Source organism: Papaver somniferum, chromosome 2 (assembly GCF_003573695.1).
Source record: "Papaver somniferum cultivar HN1 chromosome 2, ASM357369v1, whole genome shotgun sequence".
Taxonomy (NCBI): Eukaryota; Viridiplantae; Streptophyta; class Magnoliopsida; order Ranunculales; family Papaveraceae; genus Papaver; species Papaver somniferum.
In genome coordinates, this window is record NC_039359.1 from 53,843,089 (window position 1) to 53,857,641 (window position 14,553).

General features: G+C 38.0%; 2 protein-coding genes across 3 annotated transcripts; both read left to right on the forward strand.

Annotated features, from left to right (window-relative positions):
- The first annotated feature begins 5,394 nt into the window (after positions 1-5,394).
- On the forward strand, positions 5,395-8,347 carry LOC113347667 (ferredoxin--NADP reductase, root isozyme, chloroplastic-like). Its single transcript, XM_026591342.1, has 5 exons — positions 5,395-5,596; positions 5,687-5,749; positions 6,569-6,901; positions 7,164-7,383; positions 7,560-8,347. Exons 1-5 carry the CDS (start codon positions 5,459-5,461, stop codon positions 8,057-8,059), a joined length of 1,254 nt encoding a protein of 417 aa, XP_026447127.1. The 5' UTR covers positions 5,395-5,458; the 3' UTR covers positions 8,060-8,347.
- Positions 8,348-8,379: 32 nt separating this feature from the next.
- On the forward strand, positions 8,380-13,509 carry LOC113347666 (respiratory burst oxidase homolog protein D-like). 2 transcript variants are annotated; one of them, XM_026591341.1, is made up of 14 exons: positions 8,483-8,574; positions 8,736-8,821; positions 9,711-10,061; positions 10,161-10,323; positions 10,419-10,467; positions 10,592-10,705; positions 10,807-11,199; positions 11,319-11,678; positions 11,795-11,890; positions 11,999-12,111; positions 12,224-12,326; positions 12,410-12,465; positions 12,695-13,191; positions 13,276-13,509. In XM_026591341.1, exons 2-14 carry the CDS (start codon positions 8,797-8,799, stop codon positions 13,383-13,385), a joined length of 2,430 nt encoding a protein of 809 aa, XP_026447126.1. In that variant the 5' UTR covers positions 8,483-8,574; positions 8,736-8,796; the 3' UTR covers positions 13,386-13,509. The 2 variants fall into 2 exon arrangements, with proteins under 2 accessions (XP_026447125.1, XP_026447126.1); XM_026591340.1 differs by lacking the exon at positions 8,736-8,821 and having other exon boundaries at positions 8,380-8,574.
- Positions 13,510-14,553: the final 1,044 nt, after the last annotated feature.

The window sequence follows — 14,553 nt, forward strand, 5'->3', positions numbered from 1 at the left end:
AGAGGCGTCAATTGAAGGCATAGAAGGACCAGAAGAGGCAGAGAAGAAATGGGTCGGCCGTTTTGAGTGATTTGTCACATCAAATTAGGTAAAATATCTAACCCTAATTTTGAGAATTTGGGGGAAAACATTGTAAACCCTAATTTTGATTTCTGGGTATAAATAGAAGGTGTGGGTGTGTGTTGTAACCATGCTGGGTTAGCCAGCTTCACTCTTGTAGAGAACTGGACTAGCCAGTTTCTCATATGTTTCATGTTTACACTGTTGGTTCATTTGTTTTGTAAATTTTCAGTCTTGTTTTGTTTGATTTTGCTCTTATTATCATATGTGATGAATGTTAATGTTGTTTATATGTTGAGCATGAGCTAAATTGTTGCAGCTGAGGTTTAGATGAAACCTCAGTGCACTGTCTGATAGTGGAATGCTAGGTTAGAGCCTTAGTGCATTGTTTTGATTGAGCAATGGGAAGAGACTAATGCTCATAGTGCCTGTGATTGATTGTTCTGTCAAAAGACAGTCAATGCTAGGGGCAAACTAGTTAGCAAATTAGTTTTCCTCCCATTCTAGATGTATGCATAGGATACTCAACTCAACCTAGGATCACATTGTTTGGCTAGGACACAAAGGTGGACTCTAAGCCTTAGCTTAGACCACATTACCTTATTTCAGTCACTTACAATTTCAGTCTTATTTTGCTCCCTGCTCAACTAAATTTCTTAGCTATCTTGCTGTTTATTTCTTGTATTTTGAAGCTTGTTGTGCATTGAAATCAGTGCACAAACTCACCCCTGCCCTTGGCTCACAGCCTTGGTTCCATGCTGTTTTGTCATCTTTGCTTTGTTAACTGTTTTGGTTCTTTGCAATTGCCATATTACTTTGCCTTGCTCACTGCCATAGTGCCTTGTCTCCATTGCTAGCTTAGGAAAATTTCTCGTATGCTCCCACTCCCTGTGGACTGATCCCTTGCTTACTCTCTATACTAAAACTTGGCCTTGTATACTTGCAAGTCTTTTGTGTGTCTTTTCTAACCACACCAAGTATTCTTGGGGTACTGCAGCGGTCTCCTTCTTGAACAATGAGTTGACAAAGGATTCACGGGCACTCACTGCTCAAGTTAATGGAAATATATGTCTCTTCCAGGTAATTTTCTTGTCTAAATCATTTATATTTGTAAAATTTTATAAAGATAAGATTCTTACTAAAGTTTGTGTTTGCATAGGTTTGGATATATGAGCACTTCCCTACTTTAGTGAAAGCCAACTCCTACATCAAAGTGAATGAGAATGTTGTGATTGATAAGCCAATAGGACAAAAATAAAGTTTTAAGGGTGGTCAAGATAAGGATATGCCGCAGCAGCTTATCAACGTGCGAATCTCCTTGGACAAATTGACTTGGAATGAGGTAATATTTGATCTATATCGAGATGCTATAAATCAAGGTTTAATGCAAAGGAGAGATGATATTGCATTATACTACGGTCCCTTGATGTTCTCCCATGGATTTTCAATGTACGATCCACATCGGGTAATGCGACAATTGGGTTATGTCCAAGAAGAACCCAATTTCGATACTGATCCGTTCTTTAAAGTGGTAAAGGGAGGAGTGCAGCGCGTCCCAAAAAGGTATTGACGTCCGTTACGCTCCAGCGCCAGTTAACGAGCATTGGAACGGAAGACGTGGTCGTAAAGTCGATACGAGTCTTTTGAACGAGGTGACCGAAGGTCATGAAGCTCATGAGAAATACATGACGTGGTACTTGGGTCTGGCTCGTCCTACTGTGATTAGGGAACCGACTGCTGAACTATTGGCTCGTAAGAACAAGATGGCAGCGAAAGATCCAGCAATAAGTCTTAAGTTCTTTTTAAGTATTTTAGAGTTGCTTTTACTGTTTTGAGATTACATTATCGAATCATTCTATTAATTGTTTGTTGTTTAATTGAAAATAGAAGAAGCGCATTTGAAGACCTTTGTGAAGGTGATGTGTTGCGCGAGAGACAGAGGAGAGCCTTTGTCGATTGAAGAGAAAACCAAGCACATTGACTACGCTAGCAATGTTGACAATAAGGATGCCTATGAATTGTTCAAGCAAGCTGATGTCTAAGTAAAGAGGGAAGAAAAATCCAGGAGGGAAGCACATGCCAAGATGAATGATGACAAAAAGAAGGATTGTTCCCGTGTGATGGTAGTAGTGGTAGTGGTAGTGGTGGTGGTCGTGATAATGCTAAACGGGGCCGTGGTCGTGGTCGTGGTAGTGAATGAATGTAGTTCTAGTTTATTTCTTTATGTTGTGGTATACAAATGTTAAGGTTAACGGTTGGACAAATGTTTTTTTAAGGTTTATGGGACATGTTTTCGTATTTTGGACAAAAAGTGTTGGATTTCTAATTGTTGAATGAATGGTTTGTTTAGCTATGTAAAGTTTCAATAGTTCCTCCGGCATGATTTTGTTAAGATACATTGCCGACTAAACCAGGGTCGACAAGGTTGTGAACTTTCAGACTGCCGGCCATGACAGCAGAAGAAGTTTGCGTACCAGGGTCGGCAAGGTATTCTGTTATCGACCCTTCCGACTACGTGTTGCAGAAAATACCATCTCTTGATGCTTAAAATCATAATAAGGTCGCATGGTTATAAAATACGATTCTGCCGACTATATCACAGCCGACACGCTACTGACCAAATACCTTCCCGGCGGTTATACAGAAGAAAATGAACTCCTGATGCCTAAAATCATAATAAGGTCGGCATGATTATAAAATTATACGACCCTGCCGACTATATCAAAGCGGGCTTGCTGATGACCAAATACCTTCCCGACGGTTATACAAAAGAAAATGAACTCCTGATGCCTAAAATTATAATAAGGTCGGCAGGGTAAGAAAATTACGACCCTGCCGGCCAAACTTAGTCGGCATAATGGGGAAATAAAAACCTCGCCCGCGAGTTCAAAATTCAAATTTTTGCAAGTACAATTGCATTGATTGACTACCATAGCGGCCAAATTTGGGCACCATCCTATAAATACACTACTTCTTCATACAAAACAACACACAACTATTTGCATATACCTTCCAAAGATCATATCATCATACACTCCATCTAACTCACCCAATAGCTCTCTACATACAACAATGGCATCATTTGATTCAAATGAAGATTTAGCAATCACCAAAGCTTGGTACGCGGAAACTCGAGTTAGAAGGCAGTCCTCTGTAAGGGTGGATGCCGAAACCTTTTGGGCTAGGATACCCAATAAATATAGGCAAGACTTTTGGGAATCCTGATGGAAGAAGTGTTCAACAAATTCATGATAGGCACCTAGTCATCGAAAATGCGATACTTTCTTATTAAGCTATCCAAAAACCGATTTTTAATGCTACCAACTTCAACTTGTCCATTGAACAATTTGTAAGTATTTTTGTGGTTTATTTTACGTGATACATGTTGTTTGATCTTCCAACTTAAACCGCACTAACAAAGTAAGTTTGTATTTGTGTTTTTGTAGCATGGAGTCGTCAACGCGCGCTACTTGGAGGAACAGGGGGAAGCATTAGCATTCGATGCAAGCTATCAATTCATCCAAAATCCTGGAGAATGCCCCGGAGATGATGGAGGGTGTATCGTCGTAGGATTCCTCGGGCGAAGATTGATGTCTTTAAAAGCTTTAGTGTAGGTTTTCTGGGTAGATCTCTATGTAAACCCTCACGAGACTATAACTCGTCCACTAGGGTCGCCTAGGGGTTCAAAGGCTTGATGCACATGCTAAGTGCATTCGTTGTTCCGTCGACAAGGATTTAGATTTTATGCTCAATCAATGTATTAACCTAAATTGCATGAATAAAGTGAATTACATCTTCCCATATTTTGTTTTCTGTTGGGTATAACTATAGACCGGCAAGGTTACGTTGCCGACTTTTCAACAGCCGGAAATGTTAGAAATTATTTGCATGCCGACTATAAGTCAGCCGACAATGTTAGAAATTATTTGCATGCCGACTATATGATAGACGACATTGTAGGAAATATTTACATGCCGACCATAAGATTTCTGGCCCAACATAGTAGGCATATTCTTCATTCAAAAACGATTCCGGCCTAAAAAGGGTCAGTGTTTTCTTCATTCGCGGAGCATGCCTCCTAGACTTAGTCAGCACCTTATTCAAACGTAGACCATGTCGGTGAAACATAGTCGACACCTTATTGAAACGTCGACCTTGCCGACCTTTCACATTTTCAAAACCAAAATTTTTGATTGAAATCGAACTCATAAGACAGACGAAAGGTTTAATCTACTGAATTCATAATTTCAAAATTTTAATCCAAACTCAATTAATTAACCTAATCAGAATTTTTAGTATTAATTAAACAAGGATATATTTGCCATTTAGAAAATATATGGTTAAGAGGTGGCCTATTTTACTTCTAAATGTCTTGGGTTTTGTCTCATTAGATATACCCCAATTAATATGGGTAAACCCAATCAAGTATATATCCTAAATAGTTTGGCGAAAAACATCTTGGTAATTAACCTCTAATGATGGGCTAACCTTAAAATAATCAATGGATGAAAATTATTTGTACCGAACGGTTTCGCTAAAAAAAATTATTATTTTTTTTTTTGCGGTCATCAAGTTTTGCTTCAATTATTCCCTTGAACCGCAACTTGAATCAAAGAAAATGATTATGGTTTCTAAAGTTGAATGCTCCCCTTCAACAACAAGTAAGCTACTAAGTTTGATGGTCTTCAAACTCGATTTTCAATATATTGGTGACTACTGAGTGAAGGGTTACTTATAGCGTGTTTGGATGCGCACTCAGAAGTTACTTTTCGATTTTTGGAAGTCAAAATGTCAGAAGTCAGTTTGGCAATGATATTTCAGAATGACTTCTAGAATTAGAAAAGTCAGCTTTTTGTGAAGCAAAATGTTTTTGCTTCTGACTTCTGCTCGTAACTTCTACTTCTGGAGTAGCAGATTTGTATCCAAATGCGCTATTAGAAATTTTCCAATATATTTGTCTAGTGTCTAGTATTCAAACTTATTTAGAAATTCCAACAGCAGATAGTACATTACGGTGACAAATTTTGAATCAGGACACTACTAGCAGGATTTGAACCATGAAGTAAATTTTTGGTCCATCCCGTCACATAAGTATATCCGTCCGTGTAGCCCCAAACATCCAAATGTCCACCAACAATGAAATAAAAGATAACCAGAGCAATAATGCCAAAAATTACCGCATCTCATCACCATTACATCACACATCTCCACAAATATAAATCAACCGGAGTTTAAAAACAATAAAATACCAGACACAAGCAGTCGATCTATGCTAACGGAGGTCACCGTTAAACATAAAATAAAAAAACCGATTAAAGCCCTCCTCGATTATTTAACCAAACCGAGACATTAAGGGGCAGCTATAACATAGACTGCTCTCCACTCTCTCCTCTGTTTTATGCCCTTTGCCACTCGCCAAAGGGTCCAACCACAGTCTTATTTAGGTAGAGGTTCATCCGAATCAAAAAAAACATATTCAATTTCAAAAACCCCATTCGAGTTCTTAATCATGGCTGCTCAATTAGCTCTTAATCAGGTCAGTATAACTTAATTCTGTTTTGATTTGATTCCTTCTTATTAGCTATTTTTTAGGTAATCTAATTGAGGGTTTTTGTTGTTGTTTTAGGGTTCTAATCTATCTGTTCGAGTTGGAATTAGTGATTCATCTCAAAGGGTATCTGGATTTCAGGTATAATCATCATTATCACACTGGGGCTTTTTTGATTTGCCTTGATTTGTATATTGATTGTAAGAAATCACTCTCAGAAGTACTAGAAACTAAAAAGGTGGTCCAATTTTGAAAACCCAGTTTTCACTAGTGAACAAATTGTTGTTTTGTCTTTTGGATTTAGGTTTTGAAATTAATCTCAATAAGGGTTTATTGTTTTTTGAATATTAGTGATTAAATCTCAACAAATTTTATTGATTAAATTGGTGATTACTGATTATTAGTACAACATATTCTGTAGGAATTTGGTGTTTTGAGATTCCCTCATGAAGGGTTTAGTGCTTGTTAGTGATTAATTTTGAACAAGTTACTGATTATTACCAACCACTATGAGTAGGAATGTGAGTTGACTTTTAAGATCTAGTTCTGTTTGTTTAAGTCTATTGGAAAGTTAGGTCACTTTTTGTCTGACAGTGGTAGGCAAATGTCTAATCGCTAGTGAGTTACTCGTGGTTTGACGTGGATGGTGATGTGGTGCGCTCCTATTGTTGCCATGGTGAACCTTTTGGGGTGGTTATTAGGAGCCATGTCTCCGGTCTCTGAGTATTTGGCGAGCAAGGCACTAGTTATCCAACATTTTGTCTTTTTCCTTTCTTTTTCTTTCTGTTTGGTACATCGTTGTCTTTGATCATATACTTGATTACCATGTTTATGCAAGCAGTTTGTGAACTTTGTGGTCGTAACTGTATATGAAAATCAGAAAATGAATTTGCACACTTATATTTGCTATGAGTTCCTAATGCGAGGTTGCTAATGTGTTTTTTTTTTCCTTTTTGTCAGAGACAAAATCTACGGTTTCAGGAGAAACCATGTCTTCCACATTTGTCCTTGAATTTGAAAAGCAATAGCTTGAAATCAAAAAACTCGTTCAGAGTATGCATGTCTGTGCAACAAGCGAACGTACCAAAGGTTGCAGTATCACCTTTAGAACTAGAGGATCCTCAAGATCCACCTCTCAACCTACACAAACCTAAGGAACCTTATACTGCAACAATTGTTTCTGTGGAAAGGATTGTTGGCCCAAACGCTCCTGGAGAGACTTGCCATGTTGTGATTGATCATGGTGGCAATGTTCCTTACTGGGAAGGACAGAGTTATGGTGTTATACCACCTGTAAGTAATCTATACTCGTGTAGCTAAAACTAAATAACATTTTCAGCGCTTGAATATATTTGTATATGGTGATGAAATGAACTGAATTGGTCTCTTTGCGACTGTTATTTATGAACAGTGTTACTTTTGCATCTCTTTTGTTATGATTTTGCAGTGTTTAACACACTGTTATTTAAATAAGACTTTAGTTGTTACTTATTTTTTCTTTGTTAATGGTTAGCTAAGGATTTTTGTCTGATGTTGTTTTATTTTTAATTTGCAGGGGGAAAATCCAAAGAAACCAGGAAGTCCTCACAATGTTCGCCTCTACTCAATTGCATCTACCAGGTATGGAGATTCTTTTGACGGAAAGACTGCCAGTTTATGTGTTCGCCGGGCTGTATATTACGACCCTGAAACTGGAAAGGAAGATCCCTCTAAAAATGGAGTCTGTAGCAACTTTCTTTGCAACTCAAAGCCAGGAAACAAAGTTCAAGTCACAGGTGATAATGCCTATTCATTTATTTAGAATAGTGCCAGAACGAGTAACCATACTTAATTACGATTGGGATTCATTTGTTGAATGTCATACCACAGTTTTGAAATGGCTATAAATGTAATTTTGTATGCTGTTGCACACCGAAAAATCATCTAAACTAAAGCGTTAACTTTTTGACAGGTCCTTCTGGAAAGATAATGCTTTTACCCGAGACCGATCCAAATGCCACACACATTATGATCGCCACCGGAACAGGTGTGGCCCCATACAGAGGATACCTCCGCCGCATGTTCATGGAATCCGTCCCCACGTATAAGTTCGGTGGACTTGCTTGGCTCTTCCTTGGTGTGGCCAACTCTGACAGTCTTCTCTACGATGAAGAATTTTCAAAGTACCAGAGAGATTACCCCGACAACTTCCGGTTCGACCGAGCTCTTAGTAGAGAACAGAAGAATAAAACTGGGGGAAAGATGTACGTCCAAGACAAGATCGAGGAGTACAGTGATGAAGTATTCAAGCTCTTAGATGGAGGTGCTCATATATACTTCTGTGGATTGAAGGGTATGATGCCTGGAATCCAAGACACACTAAAAAGAGTTGCTGAGCAGAGAGGTGAGAGCTGGGAAGCAAAACTCTCGCAACTCAAAAAGAATAAGCAATGGCACGTTGAGGTCTATTAGGCGTTCTGGGCTTGTCGATGGATCTGCAGGAACCAAATACCTATCTTTACCTGTAACCCTCATTTCTCTGCCCTAGAAAAGCTTGAGCAGATTCCATGTTCTTGTACTCTGTAGGGGCTATTGTAGGAAAACTTCACCAATTTTTAATGATTTGTACTTGTTCAGTAGTATCATTTTAAAAAGGTAAAAATCATTTGGTTGTCTCGACTGTCGTAAAATAAATTCACTTGTACTTGGGATACATGTTTCTGTGCTGTTTTAATTACACTGTTTTTATTTCGATATTCAGAGCAGTTTTTAATGTCCAAGTTAAGAATTACTGTGTTCTTAATCCCAAACAGGTTAGAAACTGTCAGTCTGTTGATGGTGACTCTTGGTGCTTCTTCTTAGCTTGGATTACGACGATTGGGTTGAACTGTGAAACTCCTGCCGTCTTTCCCCTTCATAGACTGCTGTAAACCACAGAGGCATCACAGGCTGTGGCGGCATGATTGTTGTGGAAGCACCATATGCAGGTTTTCCTCTTATCCGTCTGTTTCTTTATAAGCTAAGCAATCAGTTCATCACCCATATAGGGCCAACCTTTGAGGCATTTCTACATTCTATAGAAAGTTGCTTCAATCAGTACCAATCAGATGCACGAATGATTATTCCTGTATTTCATTAATTCAATCAGTACATGGACAGAATGACTGCAACAATAATGGGGGTTCTGTTGCGGTTACCGCAGAATTGATATGTTTTGCTTCATCATCCACACAAGTAATTCTTATCTCTTTTATTTACACAAAATAAATGATACGAAACAAGGAAGAAACATGATCCACAATAAGAGTAGAGTATAAATAAAAATATAATTGCAATTATAAGTACCTATAAACCTGTAAATGTATCAAACATTAAGTATAATTTAACGGAAAGTAAATTCAGGCCTACTAACGTGTTCCATCTCACAGTAGGCTTACATGCTTTTGAAACGCTTCCATAGTCAGCGTATATGCCGAATCGAAGTATAATTCGGTTCATTCCCATGTCATTGTCATATGGTCAAAGGAAATAATGGAACCTAATCTATTTAATTTTTCTCGTCCTGTGAAACATCTGTCAATACCAAATCTTAAATAATGCATACCAAATACAATAATATTCTAAAATCTTTGATCTGCACCTAAACCTCACCTGGTAGTTGGTATGACTCTGTCGCTGCAACTAGCTGAGTTTGCAGTAACATACCACCACGTTTCCAAAATTTGTGTCTTAAAACATGAGAAACAACCATGCAGTACTGACAACCAATAACCTTCGAGAGTCGTGTTAAGAAAAAAAACCTTTGAGATAAATTGCTGATGAAAAACAGAAAATTCAGCTATGACTTGATCATTAAAACTGTAACATAATTTACAAAAGAAAAGGAGTGGATACGCACAAATTAATAGTTATAGCTAAGAAAAAGCCAGAGTAGGTAGATGATGGCATATCATTGTTTTATTCTTTTGGCTTGACTTACCGATTCAGAGTTTATTCAAGTCTTGTTGCCTGTTCATCTATAAACTTGAGTCCTTGTCTGTTCATTCTCAAGAAAATCCTATTGCTCTCCTGAAAAAATATTGCATGATCGATAATACATAGAAGATTTAATATTCTCTTGCAGAGACTAGACTAAGAAGATCATCACCACACGGTGGCCGTCAGAACCAAAAGTGCAAGATTCAGTCTAGGTGGAAAATAATGGCGCCCTCCATCAATAGTGGACAAGCTAGTGGTACAAGCAAGAGATCTCATAACAATGAAAGCATCGAAGGCGCACAAAATTCCATTGATGTGCCCAGCACTAAACCTTCAGAAGCTGGCAGTAAATCGCCTTCTGTGGAGGAGGCTTTAAAAGGACTCAACTTCATCAGCAAAAAATCCACCAAATGGGTTGAGATTGAGAAGAAATTTAATGGTTTGACATCTTCTACTAATGGTTCACTACATCGTTCTCAATTCGCTGAATGCATAGGTAATATATATTCACCTACCCACCAAATCAAAACAGCGTGCTTTTTTCATTTTCTTGGCTCTACAGTGTATTTATGTTGTTGGTTCAATTTATATGCAGGGATGGACACTAAATCAAATGAGTTTGCACTTGAGCTTTTCGACGCTCTCGCTAGGAGGAGAAAAATAACAGCAGATTCCATAAACAAGGATGAGTTCAAAGAATTCTGGGAGCAGATTTCTGCTAAAGACTTCAATTCTAGGCTTCGGATTTTCTTTGACATGTAAGTTTAAACAAATTTGATATTACTTGATTATGCTACTTTGAGTTGAAAGGTAATTGTGTTCCAGACTTGATTTTGACAACATCGAGATGCAGGGTTGACAAGGATGCTAATGGGAGACTTGATGTAGATGAAGTTCGACAGGTATATATGTGTGATTGACTTGGAAAAACTGCGGCATGAATGTTTCCTCTGGGGCTAATGCTTATTTGTTGAAACTTGTTCTTCTTTCTGTCATGTATTAAGGAAAACATTCATTGCGATGCAGATTATCAAATACAGCGCATCTGCAAACAAGCTCTCAAATATTAACGGACGTGCCCAAGAATATGCTACCATGATCATGGAAGAACTCGATGAAGAAAAGTTGGGTTACATCATGGTAAGTAAACTACTCAGTTTAAGTATGCCAATTTGCATAATTAGAAGGGTTAATTAAGTTTTGTCAGATATTGAAGATTTTAATGACTACTGCTAAAACAGATTGACAAGTTGGAGATGCTATTCAGGAAGCAAGATGGTAAACAAAGCCCAATCGAGGAACATAAACCAACCAAAGACACTGGCCGAGTTAGTGAATTGCTTAATAAGACTAAGTACTACCTCATAGATAACTGGGAAAGAATTTGGGTTCTCGTCCTTTGGATTGGAATCATGGTTGGTCTTTTCACCTACAAGTTCATTCAGTATCGGAACAAAGCTGTCTACGACATCATGGGTTACTGTGTTTGCACGGCCAAGGGATCCGCGGAAACCCTTAAGTTCAACATGGCATTGATCTTACTACCAGTCTGCCGCAACACCATCACTTGGCTCAGAAACAAGACAAAGCTTGGCGCTTTCGTCCCTTTTGACAACAGCATTACATTCCACAAGGTAAAAATCATTCTCCTGTATATGTTTGTGCTCTAACCAAGTAATCGGAAAATGCACTCTTCTTTACTAATTTCTAAAATGATGTTTATATTAAGACTACAAGTTCATGTATTAACCAGATAATTGCAATTGGAATCGGGATTGGTGTTGCAGTACATGCATTAGCTCACTTAACGTGTGATTTCCCTCGTCTCCTTCATGCGTCAGAAAAAGAGTACGAGCCAATGAAGCCATACTTTGGAGAAGATCAACCTGAAAACTACTGGTGGTTTCTGAAGGGAGTGGAAGGCGTAACAGGGATCATAATGGTGGTTTTGATGGCAATAGCATTCACATTAGCCACACCAAAGCTAAGACTTAAAAAAGACAGTGGATTCAATATGTTCTGGTATTCCCATCACTTGTTCGTCATAGTTTACACTCTTCTCATTGTTCATGGAATCAAAACCTATCTCTCCAAAGACTGGTACACAAAATCGGTTAGTACATTTCGTCAAACCCACACCCCTATACTTTTATTACTGGATTTATAATTAAGCATTCATTGACCACCAACTTATACTGGTACTGACATGCACTCTGATGCGGCATACAGACATGGATGTACTTGGCAGTGCCAATAACTCTTTATACTTGCGAGAGATTGCTTAGATCATTTAGATCGCGCGTTAAGTCGGTTAAAATACTTGAGGTATGTCTTTTGAGTTTGTTCACAGACTTGGTACATTTGGTTTAGTATAGATTGGATGCCTAATTGCACATTTAACTAGATCTGATTATCTTAACTTTTGGTGTAAAGTTCAATGAGTATCCCGACGTAATGGCAATACACATGTCAAAACCAGAGGGCTTCGAATACAAGAGTGGAGAATACATGTTTGTTAAATGCCCTGCTGTTTCTCCCTTTGAATGGTAAATCTAACTAAACCTTTAGTTATCACAATCCCATCACTGCCATTTATGACTGTCAAAACATATGGAAAAGAAATAAAATGTTGATTAGAGTTATAAATTGTCGAAACAGGCATCCATTCTCCATTACTTCGTCTCCAGCAGAGGATCGCTTAAGTGTCCACATTCGAGCTGTTGGAGACTGGACAAAAGAACTCAAAGCCATATTATCTGAGGTTAGTGGTGTATTTTAGTTAGGTCCACAAATCCGATTTGCATAATTTGTAATATGATGATATATGAACTTGCATATCTGCAGGCTTCAAAAGAAGAGAAAAGTCTATCTGTAGAAGCAACTGGAGGAAGCAACACCCAGTAAGTGTCTAACAATGCCTTAGCATCTAAAACGTCTTCTCTCTTTCTGCAACAGTTATACAGAATTACAGAATTTTAAACGGCAGCTACTTCCGTAGCTTTCATGGATTGGAAGGGTTGAGTGTTTATTGTGATTGTCGTACAGCATGTTTCCGCTGCACGTCAGGGACGGTTCTAGTATACTGTTAGTTAACTAGCTAACTCTAGTAATTAATATTGTAAAATGCAGGTTCCCAAGGGTAGTAATCGACGGTCCTTATGGTGCACCAGCTCAAGACTACAAGGATTTTGAGGTAGTATTGTTGGTAGGATTAGGAATTGGAGCCACCCCAATGATCAGCATTATAAAAGACATTGTGCACAACATGAAACCCAAGGATCTTGAAGGTGGGAAATCAACTACTAATAGGAATAGCTTCAAGACGAAGCGGGCATACTTTTACTGGGTTACAAATGATCAAGGTTCTTTCGAATGGTTCAAAGACGTGATGGATAAAGTATCTAAGATGGATATTAATGGAATCATAGAACTTCATAATCATTGCACAAGCATTTTTGAAGAAGATGATGCTAGGTCTGCTCTAATTGCATCGTTACAGTCGCTCAACCACGCCAAAACTGGCATTGACATTGTTTCTGGTACGCATGTCAAGTCTTATTTTGGAAGGCCCAATTGGCGCGACATTTACAAGACAATCGCTCACAATCACAGCGGCGAACGAGTGGGTAAGTTAAATTTTCTATTTATACCATGAGCTCCATGCTCTTTTTTGCATTTCTTTTGCTGAACCTTAAGTTGCATTTTTTCAGGGGTATTCTATTGTGGAGCACCAGGACCAGCAGCAACTCTACGTCAGTTAGCACTGGATTTCTCTCATGAAACATCAACCAAATTCGATTTCCGTAAAGAAAACTTCTGATGGGATGTATGAAATAATATGCATTTTGGATATACAGTAAGAACACATATGGATCAAATCATCAAAATGAAGAATACGAACGTGAACTCTGTTTACCCTTAAGAATGTGTCAGCTGTTTTAGTATCAACTATTTGTATCCATCATTCTACACGATACGTGATGCTAAATTTAATTATTAAAGTGAGTATATATTCTGGGACTCTAATAGTTGTCAGCAAGAGTCGAACTATAAAACTTCTCGGCAAGCAGTTGCCCAAACAAATTCGGAGAAGTTGACTCGGACAGATGGGGTTAAATCCAGGTGAAGTACGCATCTTAATACAGAACCTGCATTTTAGCCATTATCATGGAAGAGTTTGATCCTGAAAGGCATCTTAGTATATGCCTCTGACTTTGACACAAAATCTGCACAGCAATGCTTAAATGGGCTTTGTTGCCCAACGGCCCAATAACTGACTTATGTCCCTGGAGTCCGTGATTAAGTTAAGTTATAAATTATGTGTTGATAAATTTGGGGGAAGAAAAAAAGTTAGGTTTTTTTTGGGATGGAGAAAGGAAGTGTGGAAAAAAATTGTGTTTTCTTTATTCAAGTAATCAAAATGGAAAGCTAAGAAATTTCACATCAATTACAACCATGATCCAGAGGTGGATGATTTTCTAGATTATGAGGATGATTTTGCTCAAACTCAAACTCATAATGATGATTTTTATGAGCCAAATCTAGAAGATGAATACATCGATGAGGAACCCAATGCTAACTTTATACAAGTATATTTCTAGATTATGTCTAATTTCATTTTTGTCGGTAAAAATCAGTTCGGCGAACCAGAGATAGGTTCAGATTGAAATTATCAGCCGAACCTAACTGGTATACTACATAAGAACAATTCGGCTTACTCGAAATGGAATAGTTATTGGCCGAACTTATATTTTGTAACTTCCGACCTACTTACTAGTTAAATATTTGGCTAATACGAAATTTTCATTATAAAACGAACCTTCTACTAAGAGTTTTCAAAAAAATTGAAGTTAGAGGTTCTGTTTTTACTCTAAATATCGTATCAGCTGAACCATATATCTTTTCAAGTTCGCCTCATATTCAAACAATCATATTAGCCAAACATGTTTCTGATTTTACAAAAAACACTTAAGTCCATACACATTCAA

Bases quoted from the DNA above. Each gene is read 5' to 3' on its own strand.
- LOC113347666 (XM_026591340.1), top strand. From the start codon at position 8,547: ATGATTGTTGTGGAAGCACCATATGCAG. The intron at 12,112-12,223 runs GTAAATCTAACT...TTGTCGAAACAG, and splicing joins GCTGTTTCTCCCTTTGAATG to GCATCCATTCTCCATTACTT. The intron at 12,327-12,409 runs GTTAGTGGTGTA...GCATATCTGCAG, and splicing joins TCAAAGCCATATTATCTGAG to GCTTCAAAAGAAGAGAAAAG.
- LOC113347667 (XM_026591342.1), top strand. From the start codon at position 5,459: ATGCCCTTTGCCACTCGCCAAAGGGTCCAACCACAGTCTTATTTAGGT. The intron at 5,597-5,686 runs GTCAGTATAACT...TTGTTGTTTTAG, and splicing joins CTCAATTAGCTCTTAATCAG to GGTTCTAATCTATCTGTTCG. The intron at 6,902-7,163 runs GTAAGTAATCTA...TTTAATTTGCAG, and splicing joins GTTATGGTGTTATACCACCT to GGGGAAAATCCAAAGAAACC.